The sequence below is a fragment of the Sinocyclocheilus rhinocerous genome, unplaced genomic scaffold, assembly GCF_001515625.1.
Source record: "Sinocyclocheilus rhinocerous isolate Xijiao unplaced genomic scaffold, SAMN03320098_v1.1 scaffold561, whole genome shotgun sequence".
Classification (NCBI taxonomy): Eukaryota; Metazoa; Chordata; class Actinopteri; order Cypriniformes; family Cyprinidae; genus Sinocyclocheilus; species Sinocyclocheilus rhinocerous.
In genome coordinates, this window is record NW_015641041.1 from 1,644,270 (window position 1) to 1,657,076 (window position 12,807).

Below are 12,807 nucleotides of genomic sequence, written 5' to 3' on the forward strand. Positions count from 1 at the left end.
ATATATATATATATACAATGATAATTTTAAATATTCCATTTAAAAATATAATACATAATTTAAATATACAATCTTATGTATATATTTATATTTCGTGTGTTCATATATACACACATATATTAATATATTATGTATATATTTAAAGAGTTCTTTTCAATATTCCATTTTAAAAATATGTTAAATTTAATTTTGTGTATATTCATATTTTGTGTTTAAAATTCCATGAATTCTTTAAATATATACATAATATATTCATATATATATGTGTGTATATATGAACACACAAAATATAAATATATACATAAGATTGTATATTTAAATCATGTTATATTTTTAAAATGGAATGTTTAAAATTACCTTTGTAAAAATTAAATTATTTCTTAAATATTTAAATGTATAATTTATGTGTAGATATGTTTATATATTTAATAATGTGTGTGTGTATATATTCACACACAAAATATAACTATATAAATACAAAAGTATAGATTTAAAATATATATTATTTTATATAATAAAATAATAAATGTAAATATAACATGAATTAATAAAAAATTTAATTGTATATTTTTATTTTTTTGTGTGTTGGGGCCAGTGGTCTGGGTGTTATTATTATCGGACATCAAGAGAAGAACAGCAACATAAATAGATTAGTCTTTAAAATGAGTTTCAGCAGCTGTTAATCATTGTCTTTGTACGTGTGCATGTGTGTGTTGATCAGGTATCTGTCAGAACTGTGTTGTGTGGATGGAATCGGAGGCGTGGGACGAGCAACTTTCCCCGTGGTAAGAAACACTCTCGTCACACACTTTAAATATTTCTGTCAGAGACATCAGCTTTGAAGTGGAGTTCAGTTGCAGGTCTGCGATGGTGTTTGTGTTATTAGCAGTGTGATGTGTGTGTTTAGGGTGTAAAGCTGCTGTCGTGTCTGTATAATGAAGCTCAGAGTAACTGCAGTAATGAGAATCATCCGGTGCTGCTGTCACTGCTGAAGAGCAGCTGTGAGCCGTACACACGGTGAGAAACTCATCTCCTCCTTTCGCTTTTTATTTATTTATTTATCTATTATTCAACTCCGGAAGGTCACTTAAGAGCAGAGTGGTTTTTGACACACTATATTTTCCGAGTGATTGAGACCATGAAATGGTAGTGAGATACTGTAGTGTCTGACTGGCATTTAAATGCACAATACAGATTCTCTGCTATTATTTACTCGCCTTCATGTTGGAACAAACCCGTATGCTGTTAGTTTTCTTGTGTGATGTGAATGGAGAATCATCATGTATAGAAGATACGTCTGTCAAGTCCCAAAAACAAAATTGATAATCTAATTGATTAATATAATTATTTTTTATTTTAATAATTAATTCATTTTAGCCTCCCTGTAGCTCAAACAGTAGAGCATGTCACTAACAATGCCAAGGTCATGGGTTTGATTCTAGAGAATGCATAATTTGAAAAGAAGTAGCCTATACTTTTTAGTGTTAAAAGCATGTGCATAAATGTGAATGTTTAATCAAAAACTTTTTTATAGTTAGATAGTTTAGCCTAGTTAGTCTACAGTATAATGTAGCTTTCAAGAAAAACAGTGGTTGTCTGTGGTATCTTCTTGTTTTGATAGCTAACTAACTATCTGTGTGGGTGTGTAGGTTTGTTTCAGACTGGGTGTACAGTGGCGTCTTCCGTGACGTATATAAAGAGTTTATGATCGAGGTCAATGAGGATTATCTGACCTACAGAGGTGAGCTTCTCAGTCTCATGCTTTAATTTTGTTGAATGTTAAATCCATCTGTTTTCTGCTGCATTATTATGGATTTCTTGTATTATCTTGATTGTGTGCAGTTACGTCAGTGATAACGGCAAACCTGCCAACCTGTGCGCATTTTGCCTAGCGGATACGCATTTTGACCTCAAAGTACGCTGGTACGATTTGGCACTCTAAACTACGCAAAAAAACCTGGTGACGCCTCTGTCCACGTGCAGTATTCAAAACAAGCAACAGAAAAAGATGAAGAGGTCAACCAATCAGAGCGTTTTCTAGGTTTTGCTTTTAAATTTCCATGCGTTTTATTTCTCTCCAAGCTGGCTCTGTTTGTGTGTCTGTGAGTGCGCGCTGAGATGAGAAAACGCCTGCTTCTGAAAAAGCAACACACGCCGAGCATCTTCCCTTGTAATGACTAAACCTTTTGTCCAACAACAAAAAAGAACATTATAACATTCTTTTACTGCACAACATCAGACAAATATTTAAAATAATTTCCCTCTTGATCTGATGTGGCTTCTTATTACAGAATGACGCAGAAATAAATTCTACACTGGAATAACGGCTAAGTCGATTATCGGATTATAAATACCATTACATTATAAAATCTATATATAAATAACATTACTTAATTATTAAAATACTCGAGGTGGTTTTAAGAACACAGATAAACATTGTCGCAGTACAGTGTTTATTATCTTAATGTTCTTTTTGAATGTCATCATTCAAAGCGTTTCTGTCTTCTTTTATTCAGTTACAGCCACACTGATGGTACTCAACAAAAAAAATTCCGATTTTTAAAAATCTAATTTTTAAATCAATATGACATTTGTGACCCTGGAGCACAAAACCAGTCTTAAGTCGCTGGGGGATATTTGTAGCAATAGCCAAAAATACATTGTATGGGTCAAAATGATTGATTTTTCTTTTATGCCAAAAATCATTAGGCCATTAAGTAAAGATCATGTTCCATGAAGATATTTTGTACATTTCCTACTGTAAATATATCAAGTTTCCTACTGTAAATATATCAAAACTTAATTTTTGATTAGTAATATGCATTGCTAAGGACTTCATTTGGACAACTTTAAAGGCGAGTTTCTCAATATTTAGATTTTTTTGCACCCTCAGATTCCAGATTTTCAAATAGTTGTATCTCGGCCAAATGTTGTCCTCTCCTAACAAACCATACATCAATGGAAAGCTTATTTATTCAGCTTTCAGATGATGTCTAAATCTCGATTTCAGAAAAATTTACCCTTATGACTGGTTTTGTGGTCCAGGGTCACATTTATGCAAAACCCCTTTAAAAATGAATGAATCTGTTTCCTCAGATAAGAACTTTTGGACGCAGGGCTACACTCTGATTTCGTGTGATGCAGAGGATTGTGTGCCGGTGTTCCTCAAACACATCGCCAATGACGTCTACGTCTGCGGGAAAACAATCAACCTGCTGAAAATCTGCTGCCCACAGGTGCATATAATGCTTTATAATGCTTCAAATACACTGTTGCTCAAAAGCTTGAGGTCCGTAAGATTTTTTTTTTTTTTTCGTCTCTTATGCTGCATTAAATGCAAATAATTTGAAAATACATTGCATCTTAAATGCAAGGCTGCATTTATTTGATGAAAAATTCAATAAAAACAGTAATATTGTGTATTATTATTACAATTTTCTTGCCAATGGCGATTATATTGCCAAGGTGTGCGTAGAGGGTTGTATAGTGTTGAAAACATTTCTGCTGCTGAATATTTTGGTGGAAACCGTAATACATTTTTCTAGGATTCTTTGATTAATAGAAAAGTAGTACAGCATTTTTTTTTATATAAATCTTTTATAACATTATAAATGTCTTTACTGTCACTTTTGATCAATTTAATGTGTCCTTGCTGAAAGCATTAATTTCTTTAAAAAACTCCAAACTTTTGAACAGTATATGTGTATATATAATAAATAATAATAAATAAATAAAAATACGTTTTACTGGCGATAATTACAACATCGGAAGTTCCGTCTAACTCCATCTGTTCATTGAACAGCACTACATCTTCTGGTCGGATGTACCAGTGCCCAGGATCGCGGTGACATTTTCCCTGCAGGAAGTAGAGGAGATTGAGAGAGACTGTGCTGTGTATCGCGGACGAATGGAGACGATCGCTAGGCACAGCGCCATCAGCAGGGAGGAGCAGGTACTGCACCTGTCATCATGCTGATTGAATGATTTGTGGAGATGTTGATATGTTGTAAATGAATGATGAGGAATTTAGAATAGCTCATCCAGGTTAAATGTTTATATGTCTACAGTATGCTTGATGAATTCAGAGCCAATAATGGTGGAGAGCCAGTACTGTTGGCATGGCAACAGATGAGATTTTAAAAGCCGGTCCATTAACCCAGTTTCATCAGGACACTCTGACCTGGGATAAAATCTGTTTTATTGTTTTGCACTGAAGTCTGTCTTATTTAATTTTCCCCACTCTCTCTCTCTAACTTGTGTTTTGTCAGGCTATGCGGACTGAACAGGCCCGACAGGAGCTCATTAACCAGGTTAGAGTGTCAGCGGCCAAGACCCTGGAGAAAATCAGAGGTCAGAAATCTGTCCCTTCAAAACCCACGCACGCGCACACACACACACACACACACACACACACACACACACACACCTGATGCTGTTAGCAGCTTCTGTCTGGCTAAAATTAGTCTTGCGTAGCCAGACTTGTCTTTCATCATAGTTCCCTGTCCCAAATAGCACCCTTCTAAATTATAAAATGAGAAATGGGACATTCTGTGGGCCTGCAAGTTCTCGTTGAGTGACCCATTTGGGACAGAACCACATTGCTGATTATCCTGGTCAAAAGCCGTTCACTTAGACAGGAAGATCTGACTGATATGTAACAGGGTTTTTATTGTTAACTAACACTAAACCATAAAAAGTATTACTTGAAATAAAATAAACATTAACTGAAATAAAACATTAAATGTATTTTATTTCGTGCAGATGCCAAGGCAAAATGTTTTTTTTTTTTTTTTACATTTTTAACTAAAACTAAATATACTAAAACTAAAACCTAATAAAAACTATATAGACATGCTAGACAAAAAATAAAAATGATTACAAAAACACAATAAAATTACAACATTTATTTTAAAAAATGGCTAAAATACAAGTACTAAAATAAATCGAACTAAAACTAATATGTAATAAAAACTATACATAGTTAAAAAAAAAATAAATAAATAAAAATGACAGACTTATCAAATTACTCAAATTTCTTATGCGCATTTTAAGTACTAAAATAACTAAAATTAAATAATCTAAAACTAAAACTCTATAGACACTGAAAACAAATAAAAATGACAAAAAAATTGCTAAAATGATCAAATAACAAATAAAAGTACTGAAGAAAAACTCAAACGTAATACACTATATAAAGATGCTTTAAAAAAGGACAAAAAAACAAGAACTTTTTTAAATGACATATTTAGACATATTTAAAATAATAAAAATAATAAATAATAAAAATTACCCCCAAAAAAATCTAATTACAAAGTTACCACAAAATGTCAACTAGTTGCTAAGCAAAATGTTTCATTCTTGATTAATTTAGTTTAAATACTAAAATAACAAAAACTAACACTGATATGTGTAGTAAACAATGTTTTTTTTTTTTTTATGTAAGGAGGACACACAGCTGTTCTCCTCGCAGAGGTCAAGTATTAATTATCAGGACGACTAGCGAGAGAGAATTCCTCCCCACAGAGACAGATGAATGGGGATTTCAGCTGACGCCCCACTGTTCTCGCTCTCGCCCCCTGCAGGTCACCAGGTGTCGCAGCGTCTGGCAGAGGAGGCCCAGAAGAGAGAGCGATTTGAAGAGATGAAACAGCAGCTGGAGCTCGACCAGGAGGTGAGGAGCATATTAATAACCCTTCAGTAAAACCATCTTCAATGGTTCTAACTTGTATGGATGTGGTTTCAGTGGCGTAGTGCTGTGAGACGGAAGGAGCAGGAAGACGATTTCAGCTACGCTCGAGAGCTCAGAGACCGTGAGCAGAGGCTGCAGGCCCTCGAGGAGCAGCTGGAGCGCCGGGCACGGTGGGCGGCATGCAGTAACAATCAGAAAAAAGAGCGATTGAAGCTGAGGCTGTAGGGCAGCAGTGACCGCCCACAGGAAGTTTATTTCCCATTCATGCATTTGAGCAATTTATTCAGTAAAGCATTCTGAGCCGTGAACCAAAACAAACAGTTCTCAGATGAATCATAACATTAAAATGTTGGATTCAAACCAAAGAAGTATTTAAGAAAAAAGACTTTTTACTTTTTACTTTTTTGTACTTTTTTTGTTTATGAGGGAATGAACTACTCATCCTATAGGGCATTGCAAATGACATAATCAAATGAAAAACAGTGGTAAAATGTAAAACTATTGACTAAGCATAATTTGTTATGGTTGGCATTACACCTAAAATTTGGCAATTAATGACTTTTTTTTTTTTTTTTTAATGTAGTGGAAATTGCACTGACTTTTAGCTTCATATAGTGTCGTTTCACCCTCAGAGCTCATGGTAGGTCTGTCTTGAAAAGTTCATGTTATCAATAAAAATCTATTTCACTGTGAAAAGAATTAATAGGATTTTTTTGCACTGTTGCACTTTATAAAAGGACTCAAATATCCAGAGAGATCAAAGACATTTATTAAATGATGTATTTTCTGTGTGTGTTCAGTATGGATCTGATTACTCAGTACAGTCAGTTATCAGAAGCCGCTGCAAGACGAGAGCTCAGAGCCATGTGGAAGGTGCAGAGGATGAAACTCGACGAGCGCAGAGTGAACTTTCTGCAGCAAGAACAACAGAATGTACAGGTCTGATATCATGCTTCAGTTTTTTTTTTTTTTTATTGTTATTATTTGTCATTTTTTCAATAACTTATTTTATTACAATATATTTATAGATGTTATTTATTTTTAACATTTTTTCTTTTTTTGCATTTTAATAGAGATTTTTAGTACCTGTTTAGTATCTATCTATTACTTTGCTATTGTAATAGTGATATTATTATACATTTATTTTTTACAAAAATGTTTAATAACAATATAATTTAAATTATAGAAATAATACAACTATAATCTTACTTGTGTCATATGAAAGTCTCCCGTTCTCAGTTTATGAACCATCCTTTCTGAGTTCCTTAAACTTTTAACTGACTGATTACTTCAGCAGTTAGCCAAGGATATGTGTGCATTTGCCATTAAGGTACTATTTTGAAGTGATGGATAAGGGAAAATCTTTATGTCTGAGGTGCTATGATTTATGTTCAGGCTCTTCTGGAGAAGTTTCCTTTAGGTCAGGAGGGCCCCCCTCCAGGAATATCCCAAATGCTACAACCTGCACAACTACACGCTGAGGTCTGTGTGCCGTTCTTTAAATATACTCATCTATAGCATAATAAATTCAACCTGCTCCAATGCTGTTTTAATTGTTTTCATTTTACCTCTGCTCTCTGAGCAGCAGAATCTACGAGAACAGCAAACAGCAAATCCTCCTCTCACAGAATCCTTTGCTCCTCCCTGCTCTCCTGCCATTGGTGAAACTCAAGCTCTTAAATCAGAGAAAATCGACATAGCTGACTTCCTCCTGAAGCCTCCATACGTCCCTGATAGTGGTGCCGTGACCCAGGCCCTCCACAACATTGGATCCGACCTCCTGCAATCCCCTCAGAAACCCCACCCACAGCATCCACACCCATCGACCTACCACATATGCGTTGGTGAAAACGTTTCGGAATTCCTGGAGTCTGTCCCCGTTCCTAATATAAATGGACAGGCGTCCAAGTCCAGCTTCCTATTGGGTCAGTTCACTCCAGAGGTGCCATCAGGTCAGCCGAAGGCTAGTGTTCATGGACACCCTTCACAGAGCTCCGTGCAGCTGGGAGGCTCCACTGCCTCAGGGCGGAACAAGGGCCCAATACGCTCTGAGTCAAACACCCCTGCACAAACTACTCAAGCGCGAACATGTGAGGCAGAGAGTGATAGCCAGTGTACAGAAAAACAACCGACTGGAGATGAGACGGGAACACAGCCCTCGGCGGCCAGCACAGGTTCAGAGCCAAAGCAAGCCGCCCAGGAGCCAACAGAGGAAGCCAAGTCCTGTGAGAGTGTCAGCCAGCCCTCTCACTGTTCTCAGCCAGAGCAAGAACAATCTGTGTCTCTTCTCAGAGGCTTCCATGAGTCAGAGTCCGATTCTGATACGAGAAATAACAGCCATGATCCTGATCCAGCACTGATCTCATCTTTACCCTCTTCTGATGTCTGTGGCCACTCCTCCAATGCCCATATAAGGGTTTACAAACAAGTTTCCAAGCAGGTCACTCCTCTTGCCATATCTAACATCCATGGCCACGCCTCTGATGCCCATATAAGCATTGGCGAACATGTTTCCAAGGTAACCACTCCCATCCCCACACCTAACATCCATGGTCACGCCTCTGATGCCCATATAAGGGTTGGGGAGCATGTTTCAGAGGTAACCACTCCTCTTCCCACACCTAACACCCATGGCCACGCCTCTGATGCCCATATAAGGGTTGGGGAGTATGTTTCAGAGGTAACCACTCCTCTTCCCACACCTAACATCCATGGACACGCCTCTGATGCCCATATAAGGGTTGGCGAGCATGTTTCAGAGGTAACCAGTCCTCTTCCCACACCTAACATCAATGGCCACGCCTCTGATGACAATATAAGGGTTGGTGAGCATGTTTCAGAGGTAACCACTCCTCTTCCCACACCTAACATCCATGGCCACGCCTCTGATGCCTATATAATGGTTGGCGATCATGTTTCTAAGGTTATCACTCCTCTTCCCACGCCTAACATCCAAGGCCACTCCTCTGATGCCCATATAAGGGTTGGTGAACATATTTCTAAGGTTATCATTCCTCTTCCCATGCCTAACATCCAAGGCCTCGCCGCTGATGCCCATATAAGGGTTGGTGAACATGTTTCTGAGGTGACCACTCCTCTTCCAATGCCTAACATCCATGGCCACGCCTCTGACGCCCATATAAGGGTTGGTGAACATGTTTCTGAGGTGACCAATCCTCTTCCAACACCTAACATCCATGGCCACGCCTCTGACGCCCATATAAGGGTTGGTGAACATGTTTCTGAGGTGACCAATCCTCTTCCAACACCTAACATCCATGGCCACGCCTCTGACGCCCATATAAGGGTTGGTGAACATGTTTCTGAGGTGACCAATCCTCTTCCAACACCTAACATCCATGGCCACGCCTCTGACGCCCATATAAGGGTTGGTGAACATGTTTCTGAGGTGACCAATCCTCTTCCAACACCTAACATCCATGGCCACGCCTCTGACGCCCATATAAAGGTTGGTGAACATGTTTCTGAAGTGACCAATCCCGTCCACACCGCTAATATTCATGGCCACGCCTCTGACGCCCATATAAAGGTGGGTGAGTTTGTGTCGGATGTTGCCTCCTCTCTGCCACGTTGGAGCAAATATGGTCATTCCTCTGACAGCACCCTTAAAGTGGGTTGTGTGATGCCCGATGCTGCCCCATCACCCACCCCTCTACCTGGCAGCTCTTTTGGTCATACATCTGACTCCACATTGACAGTCGGGTGTGTTGTCTCAGGCGTAGATCCTCAACCCTCTCCGTTACCTGGCAGTGCGTATGGACATTCCTCACAGTCCACCTTGGGTATCGGGTGTGTGGTTCATAGGACTGAAACCACTCGGCCCAGCTCTCTTTACAGCGGTGCCCACGGGCATTCGTCAGACTCTGCTCTGGGTATGGGCTGCATGGTTGGCGGGGTGGTGCCAGGGAGTTTGTACGGTGACAGGCCACCATCCAAATCTGACAGAACATCAGAAGATGCAGAAAATCTAGCCAACCCAGACATCCAGGGTGAGAACGCTGCTAAAAAAAATATATATATATATATATATATATATTAGGTCTTTATGTTTTTTGTTGATGTCTGTTGGTCATACACAAAGTGAATCCACTGTGGTTAATGATTTCATATTGTTTGTATTTGTAATGTTGTAAAGCAGTGCCCCCTAGTGAGCTGTTCTCCCTGGATGAGGGACTGTCTGCCTGGGCTCTGGGACTGGGATTGTCCCCTAAAGAGAGTCCAGAGGATCGTTATCTTCTCAGCCTAGCCTTACAGTACCAAGTGGAGCAGTACCAGGACTCGTACGGCCTGATGAGTGAGTACCGGACCGTCTGCCTTCATCATGAACCACTAGAGCTTTCTTTCTTTATGTCAGAAATGGAGAGGTTTGTGTTGTCGTTCCTGCTCTAGCTGCGGCTCCAGACTCTGAGCTGCTACTGCAGGTGACGTGGGGTCCGAACGGCCTTCCTGTAGACCCGTCCCTGCACCGGGCCACCGACGTCACTGCTGTTCAGCTCAACGAGATGATGCCACTTCCTGTTCTCATGAAACACTCAGTTACAACACCACTGATTACACAGTATGTACATTTATTTTATGATTTATCCCATTCTTTATTTGAGCTTTGCAAATTCGCTTATTAAAATCTCATTTAGTGTAAATCATCCACCTAAATTTTATAAACACTTGTATGAGATTAATTTTTTATTTTTATTTATACCTTTGGCATGAAGGAGTCTTAGTTGGTTCAATGCAAAACAAACAGCATGATGAGTATAGTAAGATTCAAGAACAAATGACTTTTATGAGCCAGTTCTTTGAATTTTGAGAAAAGTTATTGGTCTGAATCAGGGTTATTGTAGTTAACTAAAACTGAAACTAAGCTTAAAACCATTTTTGTTACTTAAAATAAATGTTAACTTAAAATATTGAAAAAACTTATTTCAGCTAGATTGTATTTCTCATTTTCATTTAGTTTAACAATGTACTAAAGCTGAAATAAAAATGTAAAAAAAAATATATTATATAGACATATATTTTAAAAAAGTAGTAAAATAACAAAAACACAACAAAATTACTCAAACTTAAAAATGAAAATTAAAACAGAAAATCCCAAAATTAAAACTGATTCAAAATATTTATAAATAATAGTATTATATACTATTTATATCTATCTTTATACCTACATCTATCTATCTATATATCTATGTACAAATTTGTACATAAATATATAGTATTAAATTAATAGTTATTTTTAAGTGCCGTTATCAATGTATTCATTCAAAAAAAAAATATATATATATATATATATATAATATATATATAAAATCTATATATATAAATAATCAAAAATATGAATGAAAATCAAAACAATCTAATTGACAATATATATAACCATATATATAATCAATATATATAAATCATCAAAAATATAAATGAAAATCAAAAAAATCTAATTGACAAATAAATAAACATTTTGAAACAAATTTTTTAAGTCATGTTAAAAAAATGTGTTAAATGTAACGATAAATTTGATCATTTGGGTGATAATTTACTCAGGCCTGTTTACATTGCAACTGAAATATATTTTCAATTCAAATCGAAATCCAAATTGAATTGTGAAATCAGTTCCAATATCCAGCCCCTTATGTAAACTATAAATAACACAGAAATTCCTTTATACTACAAAAAAAACAATTTGTACATTTGAATCTCTCTCTCTCTCAGTGTGTCTATGGTAAATAAGGCCGTGGTGGATTATTTCTTCGTGGAGTTGGGTGTGGAGAAACACTTTGAGACACTCAGACATTTCCTGTTAATGGAGGATGGAGAGTTTGCCCTCTTTCTCAGCGATCAGCTCTTTGAGAAGGTCTGAACAGTTTTTCTGCAAAATCTGATTTAAAAATGACAAATGAAACATGTGAAAGATAACTAGATGCCTCTCGCTGAACTAACCATGCAGCATAATGAGGCCATGTGATGTATGTTGGAAATGCTTATCACTGTGTGTTGTGTTTAGCTGGGCAGTGGTCAGACGCCCGGTGAGCTGCTGACCCCGCTGGTGTTGAACTCCATTCTCAATAAGGCCTTACAGTACAGCGTTCACGGCGACAGCGAGCTGGCGGCTCACTTCACGTTTGCGCTGCGATACCTCCCTGAGATCTTCCATCCTCACGCACCAGACTCGCTGAACTGTCTCGAGCTCCGCTACAAGGTCAGAGACACCCACTGTGCTCATTTCTTCAGTTCCCGATGCAATATTTTCATAATCTCTCTCTCGTTCTGTCTGTAGGTGGACTGGCCGGTGAATATCGTCATCACAGACAGCTGTCTGAACAAATACAACAGACTCTTCTCTTTCCTGCTGCAGCTCAAACACATGGTGTGGTCCCTCCGAGACGTTCAGGTGTCCTGGAACGAGTTCACACACAAACTGAGCAGCGCCAACGACCTGGACGCCATTCACCGCACACACGCCGAATACCTCAACAGAGCCATCTTCAGGTGAGGACACAAACATGACATATTCACTGTTCATATACAGATATCTGGAGCAGGATATGAAACGATGGTTCTTTTTGGGTGAGATTTCTGCCCCGCTGTCTCTTTTCTGCCCCTCGTTGCACACCCAGTAAATGTATGAAACTCTGCGCACAGATGAGTACGTTTCATGTCCAGTTCAGTCTCTTCATTTCTCATTTGCTGGTTATGAAAAAAGGTACTGTTTTTAAATCTGTCACAATGGTTCGTATAGATCTGTTCCAAAAACCAAGTGAACTGCTTACATAGGCTTTAAGGCTTGTTCCAAACAGGAGGCAGCAGAATTATAAACTTAATATTTAGGGATATATAGAATTCATTTAGGACAAAATTTAAGGTGTCCTTCATGGGTAACACAATCCCAGAATGCATTGCGATGAGCAAGTGGGTGGGAAGATTGCATTTGCAACCAAGTTGGTGGGAAGATTTCAATGAATTGTGGAGTTTAAGTATGTTTTCACAAAACATTTTTATTAACATTAATTGTGGATTATTGTTAACATTTATATATTTGGGGGGAAAATCTAGCAAAAATAGTACTCTATCTATCTATCTATATATATATATATATATATATA

General features: G+C 37.8%; 1 protein-coding gene across 1 annotated transcript in view; it reads left to right on the top strand.

Moving 5' to 3' along the window:
- The window catches only part of tubgcp6 (tubulin gamma complex component 6), a 21,890-nt gene that overhangs the window by 5,549 nt on the left and 3,534 nt on the right, over window positions 1-12,807 (top strand). Inside the window, exons 7-22 of the mRNA XM_016570772.1 lie at window positions 722-785; window positions 908-1,017; window positions 1,650-1,741; window positions 3,097-3,236; window positions 3,803-3,952; window positions 4,269-4,350; window positions 5,583-5,671; window positions 5,744-5,859; window positions 6,490-6,628; window positions 7,085-7,171; window positions 7,263-9,699; window positions 9,846-10,004; window positions 10,100-10,268; window positions 11,417-11,558; window positions 11,709-11,903; window positions 11,982-12,193. Of these exons, the coding sequence (XP_016426258.1) occupies window positions 722-785; window positions 908-1,017; window positions 1,650-1,741; window positions 3,097-3,236; window positions 3,803-3,952; window positions 4,269-4,350; window positions 5,583-5,671; window positions 5,744-5,859; window positions 6,490-6,628; window positions 7,085-7,171; window positions 7,263-9,699; window positions 9,846-10,004; window positions 10,100-10,268; window positions 11,417-11,558; window positions 11,709-11,903; window positions 11,982-12,193 (4,383 nt within the window). The remainder of the gene's footprint in view (window positions 1-721; window positions 786-907; window positions 1,018-1,649; window positions 1,742-3,096; window positions 3,237-3,802; window positions 3,953-4,268; window positions 4,351-5,582; window positions 5,672-5,743; window positions 5,860-6,489; window positions 6,629-7,084; window positions 7,172-7,262; window positions 9,700-9,845; window positions 10,005-10,099; window positions 10,269-11,416; window positions 11,559-11,708; window positions 11,904-11,981; window positions 12,194-12,807) is intronic.